The 21,282-nt window shown below is 46.2% G+C and overlaps 1 protein-coding gene across 1 annotated transcript; it reads left to right on the plus strand.

The window, feature by feature from the left end:
* The first annotated feature begins 9,569 nt into the window (after positions 1–9,569).
* LOC140346866 (eukaryotic translation initiation factor 2 subunit 2-like) lies at positions 9,570–12,397 on the plus strand. The gene is made up of 7 exons (XM_072433086.1): positions 9,570–9,631; positions 9,712–9,838; positions 9,916–10,016; positions 11,461–11,609; positions 11,685–11,744; positions 11,842–11,927; positions 12,214–12,397. The coding sequence occupies exons 1-7, from the start codon at positions 9,626–9,628 to the stop codon at positions 12,387–12,389; spliced, it is 705 nt and encodes a 234-aa protein (XP_072289187.1). The 5' UTR covers positions 9,570–9,625; the 3' UTR covers positions 12,390–12,397.
* Positions 12,398–21,282: the final 8,885 nt, after the last annotated feature.

The raw sequence follows: 21,282 nt of genomic DNA on the forward strand, positions 1-21,282 counted from the left end.
TTCACGTCGGAACTCATAGCGATACGGTTGGCATTGGAATGGGCGGAATCTGCTTTGCAGTGTTGCGGCATTGTGGTGGCCTCTGACAGCCTTTCATAATGGCGGTGGTTGTCTTGCAATGGAATGCGCGTAGTCTTCGTGCTAATGGCCAGGAATTTAAGCATTTTGTCTCTACCTTGTTGAACAAGCCTCACGTTATGTGCGTGCAGGAGACTTGGTTACGACCTAGGTGGGGTTTTGGGATACAAGGGTATGTGTGTGTTAGGAATGATAGGGAGCAGGGTAGAGGCGGAGGTGTGGCTGTGTTTGTCCGAGATGACCTAAATTACGTTGCTGTCAGTGTGAGTAAAGCGCCGGAGGCTCTGGCGGTGAGGGTCTGGCTGGGTGGTGAAGCTGTTACTGTGGTTAACCTTTATAATCCATGTGGTGAGTTAACGTTAGAGTCCTTACATAGTATCGGTAAGGATGTTCGGGGAAAGGCCGTGTGGTGTGGGGATTTTAATGCGCATAGCGCTTTGTGGGGCGGTAGTGGTACCGATAGGTATGGGCAGGTGGTAGAGGGTTTTATCAATCAAAGGGAGTTGGTTTGTCTGAATGATGGGAGTGGGACCCGCTATGATGTGGGGACCGGTACGGAAAGTGCAATAGATCTTACGCTTGTGTCCAAGGAGTTAGCTGGTGTTTGTAGTTGGGAGGTTCTTGGTAATCTTTCTTTTGGTAGCGATCACTATCTAGTCCGCACCGAGATTGGCTTTGGGAGCTGTGTGGTCAGGGGGACGAGGATCCAGAGGTGGCAGTTGGCAAGGGCGAACTGGGGGGCTTTCCTGAGGAAAGCTGATGATGGTTCTAGGGTTCTGCAGGAAGGAGGATTGACTCAGGTGGATGATCTCAATAGTGCAATTGTCTCGCTCATCACGCAGTCAGCGGTAGGCACGATTCCTAAGAGTGGTGGTAGTGGACATAGGAAGCGGGTGCCGTGGTGGAATGAAGCATGTGGTCATGCTGTTAGGGCGAGAAATGCGGCGTTTCGCCGGCTAAGGGTTACCCACACTGAGGGTGCCCTCATTGACTACAAGAGGGCCCGCGCTGTTGTGCGGAAAACTGTAAGAACGGCCAAGAGTGCCTATTGGAGGCGGTATTGTTCCAAAATTGGGAGAGAAACGCGTCTCGGGGATGTTTGGGGGATGATTAAGCGGATGCATGGGGTTGAGCGCCGTCATGGGACCCCGGTCCTAATACTGAATGGTGTTGAAGCAGTCAGCGACGTTGACAAAGCTGAACTGTTGGCCAGCACCTTTGTGTCGGTGCACAGCTCTGACAATCTCTTACCTGCGGAAAGGCACTACAGGGAGAGTACTCTGGCCCAGAATTCTGAGCTGATTGGGCACCAGCCTTCGACTCAAGATGACCTTGACCTTCCGTTTAGTTTGTTTGAGCTAAGGAGAGCACTTTCTAAGGCGAAACAGACAGCCCCGGGTAAAGATGAGGTGTGCTATGACATGCTCTCTCATTTGACTGATGACACGCTTGGGCTAGTCCTGGGTCTTTTCAACCGTGTTTGGGATTCAGGTTGTGTTCCATCTGCGTGGAAACAGTCTACGGTGGTGCCGGTTCTGAAGCCGGGTAGGCCAGCGTCTGACCCTTCAAGTTATAGGCCGATTGCCTTGACGTCGCAGCTCGGGAAAACGATGGAGCGCATGGTTACCGAGCGGTTGGATTACTTCTTGGAGAGTCAGGGTTTGCTTCCCGCGCACCAGAGTGGTTTCCGTAGGGGCAGGAACACCATGGATTCCGTGTTGTGTTTGGAATCTGATATCCAGCTGGCCAGGACTCAGAAAGAAAAGGTTATTGCGGTGCTCTTCGATGTGGAGAAGGCGTACGATATGGTTTGGAAGGATGGGCTCCTCATTAAGCTGCGGAAGTGTGGTGTGAAGGGTAAACTGTTTAACTGGGTCCGGAGCTTTCTGTCTGGCCGGCGTATCCAAACCAGAGTGGGCGCTGCTTACTCTGGGGTCTATGGGGTGGAGAATGGGATCCCGCAGGGGAGTGTGTGTAGCCCTATCTTGTTCAATGTTATGATTAAGGACATCTTTGACGACGTGGATGGGTCTGTTGGGAGGAGCCTTTATGCTGACGATGGCGCTCTATGGGTGAGAGGGAGGAATCTCCGGTTTTACGAGGCGAAACTGCAAAGGGCAATACAGCAGGTGGAGCAGTGGACCCTGAAGTGGGGGTTTAAACTGTCCGTACGGAAGTCTCAAGTGATCTGTTTCTTCAATGGGCATAGGGACGTCTCCCTTCGACTGCATGGGCAGGTGCTCGAACAGGTCAGGGAGGTGAGGTTCTTGGGGGTCACCTTTGACGAGAGGCTTAGTTGGCGTCAGCACATTGATGAGGTCAGTGGTAAATGCAAAAGGGTGAATAACTTGCTTCGTTGTCTATCCGGCCAGGACTGGGGGGCCAGCAGAAGGTCGCTCCTGGGTATTTATCGGGCCGTCATGAGGGCGGCTATTGATTGTGGCTGTATAGCCTACATGTCTGCGGCTGAGACTAACTTAAAGAAGCTTGATGTGGAGCAAGCCCAGGCCTTGCGCATCTGCTGTAGGGCTTTTAGGACCTCCCCTGTCTCGGCGCTGCAGGTTGAGTTGGGGGAATTGCCGTTACGGCTCTGGAGGCTAGAACTTCTGTTGGCTTACTGGGTGAATGTGCAAGGTCATACGAGCTCTCACCCGGTGAGGGACTTTCTCAGGGTTGATGGGGGGCAGAGTGAGGCTGGCGGTATGGTTTTTAGCCAGGTAGGAAATGCGAAGGCGCGGCTTGCGGGGGTTGGTGATCTGCGTGTGAGCCCGTCGGTGGCTTTGTCTGCTATAGCTCCGTGGAAGTTTGTCCCGGCTCCTGTTGATGTTAGCTTGCATGGCAAGCTTAGAGGAGTCGCTGGGAGGGCACCGCAGTTTGCCGTTCAAGCGCTCATCGATAAGCACTCAGATGATGTGTTTATTTATACCGACGGGTCTAGGGATCCTGAGAGTGGGCGTACTGGCGCCGCTTATTTTGTGCCTGACCTGGGGCTGGCGGTCAAGAAGAGGTTGACAGATCGCCTTTCTGTTTTCACGTCGGAACTCATAGCGATACGGTTGGCATTGGAATGGGCGGAATCTGCTTTGCAGTGTTGCGGCATTGTGGTGGCCTCTGACAGCCTTTCTGCATTGCAAAGCATCAAATCTGGGAAATCGGATTGCAGACAGGATGTGTTGAATGGCATCTTCTGTCTGATGCTCTCCCTGTCCAGAAAGGATGTGAGGGTTTCCTTCTTTTGGGTCCCTGCGCATGTGGGGGTGGATGGTAACGAAATGGCTGATGCACTGGCTAAACGTTCCCTTAGGCGGCCATCAATTGATGTGGCGGTTGAGTTAAGCAAATCTGCAATCAAGCCCGTTATCAAGAGTCATGTGGTCGGCCTTTGGCAGGAATTTTGGAGCCACTGTGTTACTGGACGGCATCTCTATCACGTACAGGGTAGTGTGGGTCCTTGCGGGTCTATGGGCAGGAACGCGTGGGAGGAAAGGGCCTTCGCCCGCATGAGGATTGGCCATACTGGACTCAATTGGTCACTGAGTAGGATAGGCAAACACCCGACCGGTCTGTGTGGTCACTGTCGGGTGCCAGAGACTGTCGAGCATGTGCTGATTTGCTGTGAGGCTTATGATAGAGAAAGGGCCGGGTTGGCCTTGTGGTTTCGGAATAATGGGCGGGAGTTCAATCTGCGGAACATTCTGGCGATTCAGTCACAGGGTTTGTGTCAGGCTGTGGTTGCTTACTTATGTAGCACAGGGCTGGGTAAACGTTTATAGAGGTGGGGGGTGTTGGAGACTGAGCCGAGGATGAGGAGCAAGAGGATGTTCTAACGCGCTTTGACTTCATGGGCCTAGAAACACCAAAGTGATGGAAGAAGGACTTCTAAAGGATAAAACGACAAAGACGTCCCATGACCTCATGGGCTTTGTAAAACAACAAAGACGTCCCATGACAACAACAACAACAACAACAACAACCTTGCTCAACACCCGGTCTGGAGAGACGGGAGATGGCGGAGGAGAGTGGATCGGGGATGGAAGACGTTCTGGACGACGTGGAGGAGCAGCCTTTTCTGCCTGCACGTGCCCGGAAACGTAAAAAGTCCCTTAGCTCGTCCGAGGGTTCTGGGAATGAGCAGCAGGATGAGGCTGAAGCTATTGATGTCCGGGGTGAGAGCAGAGACTGTAAGGTGATCATAAAGCTTGCACAGGATAGTGCATCCTTTAAGGAGTGGAATTCAGTGGCATTGTCAAAGAGCCTAACTGTAGCTGTGGGAGTGATCAAGAGTGCGAGTGTCCTTAGAGATGGCTCGCTGCTGGTCGTGTGCAAGGACGCGGCTCAGCAACGGAAGGCGATTGGAACTAAACGTCTGGGTGGAAAGGACATTCTTGTGTCTAATGCTGAAAGAAACATGGTCAGAGGAGTTATCGTAGGTGTCCCTACGGCGACGTCTGTGGATGAAGTTAAGGAGAATTTGACGGGAGTTACGGTGGTGGACGCTAGGCGTTTGAAGGTGACCGGGTTTGGGGTAAGATGTGACAGCTTGTCGGTAATGGTAACACTTGAAGGGAGGTGCCTGCCTAGTCAGGTGTTCATTGGGTACATGTGCTATAGCGTCAGGCCATATGTTCCGCCGCCCCTGCGTTGCTTTAAGTGCCAGCGCTTTGGGCATATTGCAGCGGTCTGTAGAGGGAGGCAAAGGTGTGGTAAATGTGCAGGAGATCATGAGTATGGGAAGTGTGACGTGGGTGCAAAACTGAAGTGCTGTAACTGTGGGGAAGAACATAGCTCTGCCTACGGGGGATGCAGGTTTAGCAAAAGAGCTGCTGAGGTGCAGAAAATAAAGGTCTCTCAGGGTATGTCCTGTGCAGATGCAGTCAAGAAAGTTTCAAGTGACGAGTTTGGAGTGGATGCGGAGAGAGGAGCCAGCGCTGCTCCCAGCCAGGGCGAGGTGGGGGAGTCCGGCGTGGCTCCCAGGAGGTGTGGGGGTTTCAGGAGTGGGGGTCCCAGGTGTGCAGGTTCCGGGATTGATGAGAGTGCCCTGGTTGTGGATAGAGAGGATTTTGTGCTCTTTGTGGTGGATGTTGTAGGCTGTGCTGCTCAGACTCGGAGCGGAGCTGGGGGGATCGGGATTATTGCTGAAGCTGCGGGGAGGTTCCTTGGAGCGAGGGAGCTTGGTTGGGCAGATATGGAGAACGGGCTGGGGGCGCTGGATGGGAGTCGGAGTGATGGGGGTCTGCTTGTGGGGAGTCAGAGTGATCAGAGTGACGAGATGGGGGTGGGGGTGGTCTCCTGTCCTCGCCCAGTCTCGTAGACGCACGGCTACCAAGCGGCGACATCAGTGGACATATTAAAGCCTATAGAATGAAGCCTGAAGAATAAAGCTGTACGGTGGAAGCACCGAACGTCAAAGAAGGAGAGGAAGATGAAGAAGAGTCTCCCTGGAATAAAGCCGGTCACAAAGACATATCATGACCTCATGGGCTTTGTAACACCAAAGCAATGGAAGGAGTACTTTTACGGACTACGACAGAGTCTGAGGACTACGACAAAGTCTGAGGAATAAAGTCTGGCGGTAATGCAACACTTGGATGCCAACCGCCATAAAACAACAACAACAACAACAACAACAACAAAGACGTCCCATGACCTCATGGGCTTTGTACTTCCAAAGCACCGAACGTCAAAGAGGGAGAGGAAGATGAAGAAGAGTCTCCCTGGAATAAAGCCGGTTGGTCTCTGACACAACAACTATTCTAGTCACAAAGACATATCATGACCTCATGGGCTTTGTAACACCAAAGCAATGGGAGGAGTACTTTTACGGACTACGACAGAGTCTGAGGACTACGAAACGTCTGAGGAATAAAGTCTGGCGGTAATGCAACACTCGGATGCCAACCGCCATAAAACAACAACAACAACAACAACAACACAACAACTATTCTAGTCACAAAGACATATCATGACCTCATGGGCTTTGTAACACCAAAGCAATGGGAGGAGTACTTTTACGGACTACGACAGAGTCTGAGGACTACGAAACGTCTGAGGAATAAAGTCTGGCGGTGATGCAACACTCGGATGCCAACCGCCATAAAACAACAACAACAACAACAACAACAACAACAACAACAACAACAACAACAACAACAACCACCGGCTTTATTCCAGGGAGACCCTTCTTCATCTTCCTCTCCTTCTTTGACGTTCGGTGCTTCCACCGTACAGCTTTATTCTTTAGGCTTCATTCTATAGGCCCCAATATTTCCACTGATGTCGCTGCTTGGTAGCCGTGCGTCTACGAGACTGGGCGAGGACAGGAGACCACCCCCACCCCCATCCCGCCACCCCGACCACTTCGACTCCCCAAAAGCAGACCCCCACCACTCCGACTCCCATCCAGCGCCCCCAGCCCGCCCTCCACATCTGCCCAATCAAGCTCCCCCGCTCCAAGGAATCCCCCTGCAGCTCCAGCAATGATCCTGATCCTTCCAGCCCTGCTCCGAGTCTGAGCAGCACAGCCCACAACATCCACCACAAAAAGCACAAAATCCTCTCCATCCACAACCAGGGCACTCCCATCAATTCCGGAACTGCACACCCGGGACCTCCACTCCCGAAACCCCCACACCCCCCGGGAGCCACGCCGGCCCCCCCCACCCCGCCCTGGCCGGGAGCAGCGCCGGCTCCCCTCTCCGCATCCACTCCAAACTCATCACCTGAAACCCTCTTGACTGCATCTGCATAGGATACACCCCGAGAGACCCCCATTCCATGCACCTCAGCAGCTCCCCTGACAAACCCGCATCCCCCGCAGGCAGAGCCACGTTCCTCCCCACAGCCACAGCACCTCAGTTCCGCTCCCACGCCACACCCCCCACACTCGCGATCTCCCGCACATCCACCACATCTCCGCCTCCCTCCACAGACCGCCGCAACATGCCCAAAGCGCCGGCACCCAAAGTAACGCAGGGGCGGCGGAACACATGGCCCAACGCCACGGCACATGAACCCAACGAACACCCCACCAGGCAGGCACCTCCCTACAAGTGCCACCACCACCGACAAGCTGCCACATCCCACCCCAGACCGGGTCACCTCCAACCGCCCAGCGTCCACCACCGCAGCTCCAGCCAAACTCTCCTCAACTTCATCCACAGACGTCGCCGCAGGGACGCCCACGACCACTCCTCTGACCATGCCTCCCCCAGCATCAGACACAAGAATGTCCTCTCCACCCAGACGTCCAGTTCCAATCGCCCTCCGCCGCCGAGCCGCGTCCCCGCACACGACCAGCAGCGAGCCATCCCCAAGGACACCCGCACTCCCGATCACTCCCACAGCCACAGCCAGGCTCCCCGACAACGCCACTGAATTCCACTCCCCAAAGGATGCACCATCCCGTGCAAGCCCCACGATCACCCCACAGTCTCTGCTCTCACCCCGGACATCAACAGCCCCAGCCCCATCCCGCTGCCCATTCCCAGAACCCTCGGATGAGCCAAGGGACCCCCCACGCCTCCGGGCACGTGCAGCCAGAAAAGGCCGCTCCTCCACGCCGTCCAGAACGTCTTCGACCACCGATCCACTCTCCTCCGCCATCTCCCGTCTCTCCCAGACCGGGTCACCTTCAACCACCTAGCGTCCTCAGACTCGCCACAGGGGGCACATCTGATGTTGCTCAAAAATTAGAGGGAAGATTGACCGTGGCTTATAGTCAAAGCACATGTGATGTCATAAAGCACACTATCACGCAAAGGCTGGAGCGCCTTCTACTGGGAGGGGGGTCTAAAGAATAAAAGTCCAAAGAATAAAGTCTGGCGGTAATGTAACGCTTGGATACCAGCCGCTATAAAACACCAAAGAAGAAGTCTAAAGAATAAAGTCTAAGGCGTACAACTACAGTAGGTGGCGGTAATGTAACGTTTGCTCTTCCTCTCCTTCTTTGGTGTTTGTTCTCTTTGGTGTTTTGGTGGCAACAACAGCGGCCTTTGCACGATAGCGTGCTTTATGACATCACTGTGCTTTATGACATCACATGTGATGTGAAGGGTATATGCCGCGGTACGGCTTCACGGAAGAACACCACACGGAAGAACACCAAAGAAGAAGAAGAAACACCAAAGAAGAAAGAAGGAAGAAGCAACACAACAACAACAAAGAAGGAAGAAGTCTAAAGAACAAAGTCTAAAGTCTAAGATGTACAACTACAGTAGGTGGCAGCAGTAAGTGTTACATTATAACACTTGGATACCAACGGCCATAAAGCACCAAAGAAGAAGAAGAGTCAGCTCCGCGCAGAAAGCAGTCTGTGTGTGACAGTCGTGGACCCGCAGTGGTAAAAGTGATCCACAGTGACGAGAAGAAACATGGGTTAGTCTTCTCCAGTGAAGCGCCAATTTGCACTGTCCCAGAGGCTGTGGGGGGCGTGGATACTTTTTTTGTATCTCCCAAGGGGGGGCGCGCTAGAAAAAGTTTGAGACGCTCTGCCTACCAGTCCCAGGGGTGCACCGATATATTGGTTGATGTATTGGTATCAGCCCATATCATACCATTGAGTAATATCGGTTTGAGTCCATGCTGTTACTTGGTAATGAAAGAGTTAACTCTGCTGTCCCTTCAGAAACAGGATGAAAACGACAGCGTACAAAGGCTTTTTGCTGCATAAGATAAGATAAGATAAGATGTTCCTTTATTGTCCCACATGGGGAAATTTCATTGGTGCAACGCAGGTAGATACAGAGGTAGATACAGAAGAACAGATCACATGTATTCAGAAACATTTTAGACTAAACTTATCATTAAATATAAGCGTGACAAATTAACGCGTGGACCGCAATAAACGTCTGTTCATTTTCGATAAATGTCTGTTTAATCAGACATTCTGTTTATTCAGACATTATTTGACTAGTTTTCCTGCTAAACAATCAGTTTAGACATGTTCACTCCAATGTTTTTTGTGTGAGAGGTTTAAAGAAGGAGAACAGACTGGAAACAGGAAATTGACAGAATAGAAAACTGTAAAGGCAAATTTTGATCATATATTAAGATAAGATAAGATATATACCTAAACATAAAGCTAAATATTTTTTTTAAAAACATTTTCCTTTTTTCCCCAAAGCAAGTGTTCAAAATGACCAAACAACGTTATCGGCCCAAGCGTTTACAACAACATCTGTTTTGGAATCGGCCTAAAATATCCAGATCGGTGCACCACTTCCTACAATAGAATGTATTTATTGTGTTTCTATAAATAATGACTCAAAACTACAAGGAAATACTGTTTGAGAACTGCAAAATATAGTTGTCTTGGGGTTCACAAAGTTTCAGCAATTACAATACAAACTTTATTTTATGAGGGGATTATTTGTTTCTAACGCTGCATGACGATAGATCATGTTTAACTGCCTATAAAACAAACAGAACAAACAGAACTGACGTTCTTGCATTATTCTCTAGACACCTTAGATGATTTGAACGACCTAAATGTATGTTATCGAAAGAAGAAGAAGACTAAAACGTCTGTTATAATGAAGTGGAAGAAGGAATGAAGGTAAAGACATTTTTTAACCATTTTTTTCATTGGTTAAAATGTGTTTCTGTATTTAACCGTAGTCTTTCTTCCCTCACTAGGAGCTGAAAATCGAAGAAGAGCAGACCGAGACTTTGGAAGAGGACAAATTGGACCGCTCGCTTCCTGCCAAGAAAAAGAAGCAGAGGAAAGTGGAGTTTGCTGAAGAGGAATTGAAGAAGGATGAAGGTAAGACGAGTTCACTTCAAAATCCTGTTGTAGTAGTAGCATTTTGTGAAACCCAAACTGTTTGTGACCCGTTTCAGCCCTGGAGGACGACAACAGTAAGAACAACGACGGCATCTCGTGCAGCCCGTCCACAGGACCAGCCTGGGCTGGCTCTGAGCGGGATTACACCTACGATGAGGTACAACTGCACTTTAAGTGATCTGTTCTTCTGTATCTGCCTCTGTATCTACCTGCGTTGCACCAATGAACAATGAAGGAATATCTTATCTTATCTTATCTTACCTCAGACGAACAGAAGCCGAGAAAGGATCTGTGGAGAAAATATACAGACTGTTTTTTGAGTAACATTCGTAAAAGTTGTTCATGTTGTTTGCAGTTCAGTTCATTCAACAACACTGTTTGTTTATTCCCTTCATTTTTCTCTCATTTTGAAAAAAAATAATATTAGGTGTGTAAGAGAGGGCTCGCCAGCTTTGTAGTAAATGATGGCCATGACGTGACAATTTGCTGCATGTCCTTCCCCAGTCTCATCTCCATTTCACACTGCATTATCCTGTCTGATAACAGTCCCACCCACTTTGAGGCTCAGAGGAGGATCCAAAAATACACGTATTTCTTCCTATAGACCTTTTAAATCTAAATGTATAGTTTAGAAGCACAATGGTCTAAACCACATGTGTCAAATACAAGGCCCGCGGGCCAAATCCGGCCCGCCACTCGTTTTAATCTGGCCTGCCGAACATTTCAAATTTATATATATAAAAAAAAAAAAAAAATCATAGAACCGTAGTTACATCCGTAATCGTTTTTATCGCTAAAACTACCCGTCCCACAATGGCGCCGGTGGCCGCCCCTCCCCCACGGGGCTCTGCTGCACTGCTGTGTGAGAGGGAGAAGTGCACTTTAAGCACTTTTGAGCAGAAGTTTAGTGATCAGTTCAGGTGTACAGATAACTACACAGACGTGGACATGTTAGTTAGTACATTTAAAAGGTTTTTTAGATCTTGAGAAGTGTATTTGTAGATGAAATGCACATAAACTGAAGCACAGTATTGGTGAAATTACACTTGTTTTTCTAAATAGGTTTCAGTTTATGAGAACAAACGTTTTGTAATTTTTTAAAAATCGATCCAGTAATTGCTTCAAAACAGCGTAGGATATATAAAGCTATTTATTTCTTATATTTTTAATAGTTTTATGTTTTACATTAAGTTCGGCCCGCTACCCAGCCTGAGCGTCGAAATTCGGCCCACGGCCCAAATTAATTTGACACCCCTGGTCTAAACACTGACCACTTTCAGAAACAGATTGTAACTAAAATGATATGTCCCCAGCAAACTTTAAAAAAATAAATATGTAATATCCAGATTTTAAATTTGTATGGGAAATGCATTTCTTTATTAAGGATAGCCCCTTGAGATGCATCATCTCTTTTTTCGAGGGGGTCCTAGAGTGGAAGTGGGTGGTCGCTGGATGTGAACGGGACTGGTGGCTTTCCGAACAGGGTTAAGATAGCAATGCCCTTTCCAGATATTTTATTTGATCAATGGACTGGACTGGACTATAAAATGAACCCCAAAAAGGCTGAAATATTGCGTTGTGTCTCTTCTTTCTCTTCTCAGCTGTTAAATCGAGCCTTCACCATCATGAGAGAGAAGAATCCAGACATGGTGGCTGGAGAGAAGAAGAAGTTGGTGATGAAGCCTCCTCGGGTCGGCCAAGTCGGAAAAAAGAAAACCTGCTTCATCAACTTCACAGATATCTGCAAATAGTAAGTTCTCTCCTCCTCCGCGCTCCAGTCCGTTCACCGAGAGTGCCATTACACAGCTTTTGTTTCCTTTGCCAGTTTGCATCGTGAGCCCAAACATCTCCTTGCCGCTTTTCTTTTGGCTGAGCTGGGTACGAGGTAAGAAGCCTTTGTACCGACACATAAAGTATGCTCTGGTTCTGTGATCATTTTAAGGGACTAATATGACGTGCTTTTTCTCTCTATCCTTCAACAGTGGCTCCATAGACGGAAGTAGCCAGCTCGTGATCAAAGGCAGATTTCAACAGAAACAGATAGAAAATGTGTTGAGAAGATATATTCGTAAGTATTCTGATGGAACTAATGTGATCACAATTTACATACTATAGGCAATATATATATAATTTCTTTTAGGTGTATTTTACCTTGACATGTTTTGGCAAATAGCAGCCAAAAAACTGAATGATTTTTAGCTTTATCCGAATAGACCACAAGGTTTAATAAAGAACGAACCAATTATCTTGTGTTAAACGGTCTATTGTTTAAAACCTTGACCTTAAAAAAACAACACCTTTTAAGTATCATTGTGGTGTCAAAAATCAGCTCACGTCAAACCCTCTCCCCACAGAGGAGTATGTGACGTGCCATACCTGTCGCTCGCCAGAGACCATCCTGCAGAAGGAAATTCGCCTCTACTTCCTTCAGTGCGAGATGTGCCACTCCCGCTGCTCCGTCGCCAGCATCAAAACCGGCTTCCAGGCCGTCACTGGCAAAAGGGCACAGCTCCGGGCCAAAGCCACCTAAAGACCCTGGAACTGGTGCTTGTGCGAACCTTTGACATGAACTGCGAAATTGCGAACTGCGACCTGTGCCACTGTGAAGACTACCACTCCTAGTGGTGCCTGAGGCTAAAAGAAATACAATCAATAAATAAATTATCTAATAAATTGACTATAATTTACATATATACTATGTAATAACGAGCTATTTTCCTGCATGATACGAAAAGCAATGATTATTTATTATACCAATATAATTCTTGGGTAACATAACACACATTGTCAACTTTCCAAACCTGAAAATGCAGTTATAGGTCATCAGAACATTTCAAACTGAAGAAATTGTTACTCCTTTATCCACAATGATTTATTAAGACAAATAACATGAGAAAAATCATTATTGTAGGTAAGATTGTCATGATAACAAATTTTAGACTTACGGTTATTGTGAGAAAAAACACAATTTAATGATTATTCCTGATGATTGAGAATGAATGACAAAACAACAGTTAAATCTTACATTTTCTTTCATTCTCATACTATTTCTCAAGTTTGTGGCCAGCTTTGATAGATAAAATACCAGTGGCGGCTCGCCCATAGGGGGCGCCGCCCCCCATGACCTAACTGCCTATTTTTATATTATTTTATTTTTTAAATAATCTCTCATTTTGAAAAAAATAACCTGTGTTAATTAGATGCTGTTTATTGATTTTGCTTTATGGGTTTAGAACTCTCCAGAATTATATTTACATTCACTTTCAAGTTCCACGTTTAAAACGTGAACGTTTATCATGTTTGGTGTAGGAGCCAATAGGCTGTCTTAACGGGCTCCTGTTCGATCAGCCCCATTGTGCTGTATTTAAGCCAATGGCTTCCCTGCTGCTAGGCAAAAAAGAATACACATCCGCCAATCATCCTCGAGGAATTTTATGGGTTTGGGGCGCCCCAAAGTACCAAGATGCACCGCTGCAGCTGCTTGTTAACAGATGTTTTCATTCCATCAGCGAAGTGTGTAAAATGGCGACGTCGGATGAATTTGCCCCAAATTCAGTCAAATCCTTACATCTGCTTCTCCCTTTGGAAGAAGAACTTTTGAGGAAACGCTCATTGTAAAACAACTCGGACCTGACAAGCCAGAAGTAAACATAACCCAACAGACCATCCACACCATGACAGTTAAAGACGTGAAAGATAGTGGCGTCTCAGATGACTTTCGGACCGTTCAATTCAAGTACCGGCTCAATTCTGCACGTCTGGGAAGTACAGACACATATCGTTGAGCGAAAAGTGGGACGGATATGCGTCCTACAAGTCCTGTTGCACGACTTCCGGTATTTTCGTTCGTATTTACTTGTTAATTTCTCTTAATTCTGAGAGAAATTGAAACTTCCCGCTCTGGGGGGTAATCTCCCGCTTTACTACGCGTTATCTCCCCTCTGGGATGACAAATAGGATGAGAAGTATGCCTAAAATGCACCAGAATGCAGGAAATCACATCTACGAAATTCAAAATTTTAAATAGCCCCACCTAAAAAAATATTCACCAGCCGCCACTGCAAAACACATTTAAAATGTCAGAACTAAACAGCTAGATAAAACGTTTTAGGTCTATTTTAAGGTTGTATATTGAACAAATAATAGTAGAAAGAGGTTCAGTTGTATCATCTGGACTCAGTTTTAGAAAAAACAAAACGTTTCAACTCTCATCCAAGAGTCATTGTCAATTTGTGAACTGAACCTCTTTCTACAACGGAGAACTCTTGGACGAATGAGGGACGACACCGACATATGTGACTCGCCATGGCAATTGTCGGACCATGTCGGCCTCGGTGAAACTGAGAAAAACAGCATTTTACTTTTTTTTCCCCAAATTTGTGATTTTCGTATTTTTGCAGAATGTGCTAGTTGAAGTTATGAATAAGCCCCTGTGTGCTTCAGATAACACTATTGGTTGTCTTAAACGTATACATTAAGCTGTTAAAAATGTGGAGTTTTCGGGTCTTTTTCCTGCTCTCCTGGGGGGCCAACGTATTGTTTACATTTTCCACCAATCAGCTGTGATCCGCATGGCAGCTGCGTGCTCCGTGTTTTCCTCTCATTACTCCAGACCGTCTGCAGAGCACAGTCTTCAGAGCTTACATTTCCTGGACTACATTGCAACGGAACTGTTTACTCAGGTACACTTTTACTTTACTACTAAATTATTGCTTTAACGCTGTGTTTTAAGGCGGTCTCGTGATCACTTTAGAATCTTACTTGTCTGCTCCGGTGGAGCTAATGCTAAGCTAACATGTTGCTTCAGTGCACTCTGCAATACGGGCTTAATGTGACTACTTGCTGTTATCACCATGTTATCGGGTTATTTTTCGGCGTGGGTTGGCCCGTGGGTTGTGTGGGTCGTGCTTTGTGTATGTTTTATGGTGCTAAACCGGCTGTTACCCCCACAGCCCGGAGCTAAACGCAGCTATTCGGAGCTAAGTTGTAAGCTAAACTTTGCTATGTTATCGGGTTATTTTTCGGCGAGGGAAGAGAAAAAAACTACAACTCCAGATACCACTTCTGGTCACGTGGCTTACGTACGTTGCACGTCACGCACGCACTGCGTCATTCGAACCAATCACGCGCTTGCCTGGCCATTATCAGCTTCCTGTGTGTCTCTCTGTGCACGGTGTTGGAAGAGACAACAGGACGGCTGAACCAGGTAAGCTTTGCGACTAAAACACCCGCTTTTAATCACTTTAATGTGCGCCGGTTTTAAACTTGAGTGTATGTTTATGTTTTGGTGTGCTGTTCTGCAAGTGTTCTGCTTTTACGAGCAGTGTTATCTCAAGTGAGCTAGCTAGCATCGCTAGCCGAGGGCAGATGTCCCAATATCTCCGCGTTTTTCATCTTAAATACACCGTTAACGTCACAATGTGAACTGTTATCTGTGAAGCGTGTTATTCCCATATTACTGTTAACCCTAATCCTTTTATCCCCCTTTTCAGAATTGGCAAAGACACCCTGACTGACATGACCTGTCTCTACGTGAAGTCTGCTAAGGAGCGTGGTAAGTGTAAAACATTATTTTGGTGATTTTCATGTTTTAATGATTAGAGTATAATTAACCATAAGCAACATCTGTTTTTCAGGTGAGCCTGCAGTTTGTACATCAAGCTTCAGATCACTGTGGAAACAGCTTCTCCCACACATCAGAAGCTGCAGGCCACGCACAGATCATCAGATTATCAAGCGAGCATACATGAAGACCAGGATTGACACTTTGGAAGACATCGCTGAGGTTAGTTTATATTATTTGACTACTGTAATGTGTAAACATTAGCCTGGCAAAACTTCAGTGCTGCTCTCTGCTTAAGATATGTTTCTTCTGTTCTCATTTTTTTACATTGTCGCCCTTGTCATCAGGTAGTGGAAAACAGCTCTCCTGAGTCTCACCTCAGTATCCCACAGCTTGTTGGAACGGCGGATGGCAAAGTGTTTGTCAAGAACTTGGACTGGCAGAAGCATCTGAGTCCCTTCTTCAGACGGCTTCCAAAGATCAAGAGTTATCAGCACTTCAGGTATTTATATTGAAACTCTCACATTGTGTTAAAAAAAAAAAAAAGTTAATGAGTGTTTTATGTGAAATAGTTAGCCATTTCTTAAATGTCCTGTTATTTGTTTACAGCTTTGATGCCAAGAGCCGAGAGTCACAGCACAGAAGAGTGCACAGACGAAGAAGAGGATGAGGATGTGATCTCTGATGTAATTGGACTCTGGTGGCGTACATATCATATCTATTATCTCATATCTCATATATTCAAAGCCATGGACCCGTTGCAGTTCGTATACCTGGCCCTGGCATCTGTTTATAAGAGTTCTTCTATTAAGAGTGTTTTTTAAACTTCCTATAAGTTACTGTCCTTTCCCCCTGTATCTACTGCGTTGTAACATTAAAGGCTATCTTATCTTATCTTTTGTTGTTTGTGTTGAATCATTCAGTGCACCATTGTTGGTGCACTGAATCACCTGTGAATTATGTTTATCGACAAATGCAATGAACCCTATTCTCATTCTGATTCTTTGATTCTATTCAGGGCCTTTTGTAATCCAAGTATTTCCATTTTAATATAGTAACTTCTAATTCTGATTCAAGTCCAGTTACCATCAATAACAACACTCCTCTTGAGTCTTTAGTGACAGCTGTAGGGGGAGGTGGTGTCAGTGTGACAGGGGGGAGGGCTTATCTCAATGAGATGCAAATGAGCCCCCCTGTGACTCTGGCTCACTCCGGTGAGAAACTTTGAGCCCCGTTTTCTCAGTGAATGGGTTTGAGAGTTGTATACATTCAAATGACCACAACTTACTCAAATATTATCAGATCTACATGAGTGAGACATCATTGGAAAGCTTTGAATTCACACTTTCAGAATCTGTGAATAACTCAAAATGTCTCCGGGTAGACATGTAACTGGATTGGCCACGTTCAGTCACATATGAACAAATAATACTTACTTTTACTTCTAAAATTGTCACAGTTGACCAATACTCTTGACATCCCTAATCACAGGGAAAAGCCCTTAACAGGTGCAGCTGAGCAGGAGCGTGTCAATCCTGAGAGCTGTCTTCAGTCTATCCTGAACCAGCTTCACTTTGTAGTTCGGTTCTGAAGTCCCTCAGACGTGTCCTGTTATAGAGCTGTCTTCAGTCTGTCCTGAACCAGCTTCACTTTGTAGTTCGGTTCTGAAGTCCCTCAGACGTGTCCTGTTGTTGTTGTTGTTGTTGTTGTTGTTGTTTTATGGCGGTTGACATCCGAGTGTTGCATTACCGCCAGACTTTATTCCTTAGATTTGTCGTAGTCCTAAAAGTTCTTCTTCCAGTGCCTTGACTTCCAGTGCTTTGTCCTCAGACTCTGTCGTAGTCCGTAAAAGTACTCCTTCCATTGCTTTGGTGTTACAAAGCCCATGAGGTCATGATATGTCTTTGTGACTAGAATAGTTGTTATTGTTTCCAAAGCAATGGGAGGAGTACTTTTACGGACTACGACAGAGTCTGAGGACTACGAAACGTCTGAGGAATAAAGTCTGGCGGTAATGCAACACTTTTACGGACTACGACAGTCTGAGGACTACGAAAAGTCTGAGGAATAAAGTCTGGCGGAACAACAACCGGCTTTATTTCAGAGACCAACCGGCTTTATTCCAGGGAGACTCTTCTTCATCTTCCTCTCCTTCTTTGACGTTCGGTGCTTCCACCGTACAGCTTTATTCTTTAGGCTTCATTCTATAGGCTTTAATACTTCCACTGATGTCGCCGCTTGGTAGCCGTGCGTCTACGAGACTGGACGAGGACAGGAGACCACCCCCACCCCCATCTCGTCACTCTGATCACCCTGACTCCCCAAAAGCAGACCCCCATCACTCCGATTCCCATTTAGCGCCTTTAGCCTGTTTTCTATATCTGCCCAATCAAGCTCCTTTGTTCCAAGGAATCTCCCTGCAGCTTTAGCAATGATCCTGATCCTTTCAGTTCTGCTTTGAGTCTGAGCAGCACAGTTTACAACATCCACCATAAAGAGTACAAAATCCTCTCTATCCACAACCAGGGTATTCTCATTAATTCTGGAACCTGCACACTTGGGACCTCCACTCTTGAAACCTTCACACTTCTGGCCTTTCTCATTTCGCCCTGGCTGGGAGCAGCGCTGGCTCCTCTCTCTGTATTTACTCTAAACTCATTACTTGAAACTTTCTTGACTGCATCTGCATAGGATATACCTTGAAAGACCTTTATTTTATGCACCTCAGCAGCTCTTTTGCTAAACCTGCATCCCCCGTAGGCAGAGCTATGTTCTTCCCCACAGTTACAGCACTTCAGTTTTGCTCCCACGTCACACTTCCCATACTCGTGATCTCCTGCACATTTACCACATCTTTGCCTCCCTCTACAGACCGCTGCAATATGCCCAAAGCGCTGGCACTTAAAGCAACGCAGGGGCGGTGGAACATATGGCCTAACGTCATGGCACATGAACCCAATGAACACCTTACTAGGCAGGCACCTCCCTTCAAGTGTTACCATTACCGACAAGCTGTCACATCTTACCCCAGACCGGGTCACCTTCAAACGCCTAGCGTCCAGCACCTTAGCTCCAGTCAAATTCTCCTTAACTTCATCCACAGACGTCGCCGTAGGGACGCCTACGATAACTCCTCTGACCGTGTTTCTTTCAGCATCAGACACAAGAATGTCCTTTCCACCCAGACGTTTAGTTCCAATCGCCTTCCGTTGCTGAGCCGCGTCCTTGCACACGACCAGCAGCGAGCCATCTCTAAGGACACTCGCACTCTTGATCACTCCCACAGCTACAGTTAGGCTCTTTGACAATGCCACTGAATTCCACTCCTTAAAGGATGCACTATCCTGTGCAAGCTTTATGATCACCTTACAGTCCCTGCTCTCACCCCGGATATCAATAGCTTCAGCCTCATCCTGCTGCTCATTCCCAGAACCCTCGGACGAGCTAAGGGACTTTTTACGTTTCCGGGCACATGCAGCCAGAAAAGGCTGCTCCTCCACGCCGTCCAGAACGTCTTCGACCACCGATCCACTCTCCTCCGCCATCTCCCGTCTCTCCCAGACCGGGTCACCTTCAACCGCCTAGCGTCCACCACCGTAGCTTTTCGTAGTCCTCAGACTCTGTCGTAGTTGTAGAGCTGTCTTCAGTCTATCCTGAACCAGCTTCACTTTGTAGTTCGGTTCTGAGGTCCCTCAGACGTGTCCTGTTGTAGAGCTGTCTTCAGTCTATCCTGAACCAGCTTCACTTTGTAGTTCGGTTCTGAAGTCCCTCAGACGTGTCCTGTTGTAGAGCTGTCTTCAGTCTATCCTGAACCAGCTTCACTTTGTAGTTCGGTTCTGAAGTCCCTCAGACGTGTCCTGTTGTAGAGCTGTCTTCAGTCTATCCTGAACCAGCTTCACTTTGTAGTTCGGTTCTGAAGTCCCTCAGACGTGTCCTGTTGTAGAGCCTCACACACCCAGAGCCCAGAGTATGAGCAGCCACAGCAGGAGAACCAGAGGAACACTTCTTCAGGCTGTATCTCCTGGATATCTATCTATAAGATTCAGGGCTGAGTTACCAAACTACACAAGAGCACTACTTCAATATATATGTATATACTTTTTGTAAAAAGTAGAAGACTTTGTACGTCTGTGGTCCAGAAAAGGTACTCAAGAGTGAAAAGATATTTAGGGAAACCCCTGCTCTAGTAAGAAAAGCTGTCTCGAGAAAACATTTGATTTAGAGTTTGAAACCATTGTAATTGGAAGAACAAAACATTAATTACATGTACAAACATTAAAAAACATTAAAACTCAATCATATCTGAAGGAGAAGTGAAAGATACATGAATGTTGAAATAATTGTATATTATCAACAAAAAAGTTTTTATCAGCTTAGCACAGAGTTTGAATAGAATAAGAAAAGAGTCTCCAGTTTTTTATTTTGTCGGGAACCACAAGGGGGCACTGGTCCAGAGCAGGTTTTAAACTCTAAACCAGATCAGACCCTGGTCCAGAGCAGGTTTTAAACTCTAAACCAGATCAGACCCTGGTCCAGAGCAGGTTTTAAACTCTAAACCAGATCAGACCCTGGTCCAGAGCAGGTTTTAAACTCTAAACCAGATCAGACCCTGGTCCAGAGGGTTCATTCATAATGTTTTAGTTTAGATTCGGTCCTTCAAAGTCCAGATTTCATTGCGATCAACAAGTTGCATAGTTACAACCGTGCAGAGGAGATTTGGACGTTAAACACAACCATAAATATGAGCTATGGAAGCTGAGCACATGCAGGCTCACAGCAGATGAATTATTGACATGAAGAACAGGTCACGGTGACCGTGGCCCGAACCTCAGGGTTATGAGAACATTTTATGGTCCTTTTACAACTATCTGGTAACACTTTTCTTGAACTATATAGCCAACTGTCGTCCCATCAGGCATATATTGTGATGAAAACAGAGCTAGCGATGAAACATTTGTTGAAAAGAAACATTATGCTGTTCATGGAACTTGAAATTGAATTATAACATAAGCAGACAACCCTTTTACCTTTTGTTCATTGTAATATGCAATGAAGATCTACAACAGCGAGCCATAGTCTGTCTCTGATGGAGAGGAGCTCAGGTGATGACACCATACACACACATACTTTGTGAATTAAATAGCATTCTTGAGTGTAGTGTTTTTAACATTTTAAACATTCAATATTTTATAGTAAAAACAAGGTCTAAAATGACCATTCAGACACACATTGTTCTATTCTATCCAGGTTGGTTGAAATGGCTTCTCAATTATTCAGCATGACAATTTAATTGGACAGAAATCCCTCAGGTGAACTTTCTTTGTTGCAAATATTCCGTTTAAAACACGTCACTTAATCATAAGATGAATAATTGAACACATCACATATGACACATCACATATGACTAATACTCTCAATCCACTGGGATAGCATGGAACAATATGTGGAGAGAAAATCTGATTATTCATTTTAGACCTTTTTCCACATAAACATTTTTTAATGTTTGAAAATGTTAAAACACTACATTCAAGAGTGCTATTTAATTATGATCCCATTAGGCCAGGATAATGTGTCTATTTTACTATCAAGAGTTGTACAACATAATTAGTACTCACTGTACTTCAGACCACAGCCTTATACCTGAGACAAGACCACATGGAATGAAATGCATACAATTGAATGCATATTTCAAGAAGTAAATGTACAAAAATATTGACAAGTGATTGAACTGAATTGAACAGAATTAGACATCTGGAAGATCTCACAATTACACTGATGTCGCTTTGAATTCATGTTACACCGCCATCTCACAAATTCATATAGTCATATAAAATAAATAAATAGAGAATAGAAATAAAAA

Source organism: Eucyclogobius newberryi, unplaced genomic scaffold, assembly GCF_026437365.1.
Source record: "Eucyclogobius newberryi isolate DKJ021-1_F unplaced genomic scaffold, fEucNew1.0.hap1 SCAF_6, whole genome shotgun sequence".
Taxonomy (NCBI): Eukaryota; Metazoa; Chordata; class Actinopteri; order Gobiiformes; family Gobiidae; genus Eucyclogobius; species Eucyclogobius newberryi.

Bases quoted from the DNA above. Each gene is read 5' to 3' on its own strand.
- LOC140346866 (XM_072433086.1), top strand. The intron at 10,017-11,460 runs GTACAACTGCAC...TTCTCTTCTCAG, and splicing joins GGGATTACACCTACGATGAG to CTGTTAAATCGAGCCTTCAC. The intron at 11,610-11,684 runs GTAAGTTCTCTC...TTCCTTTGCCAG, and splicing joins TTCACAGATATCTGCAAATA to TTTGCATCGTGAGCCCAAAC.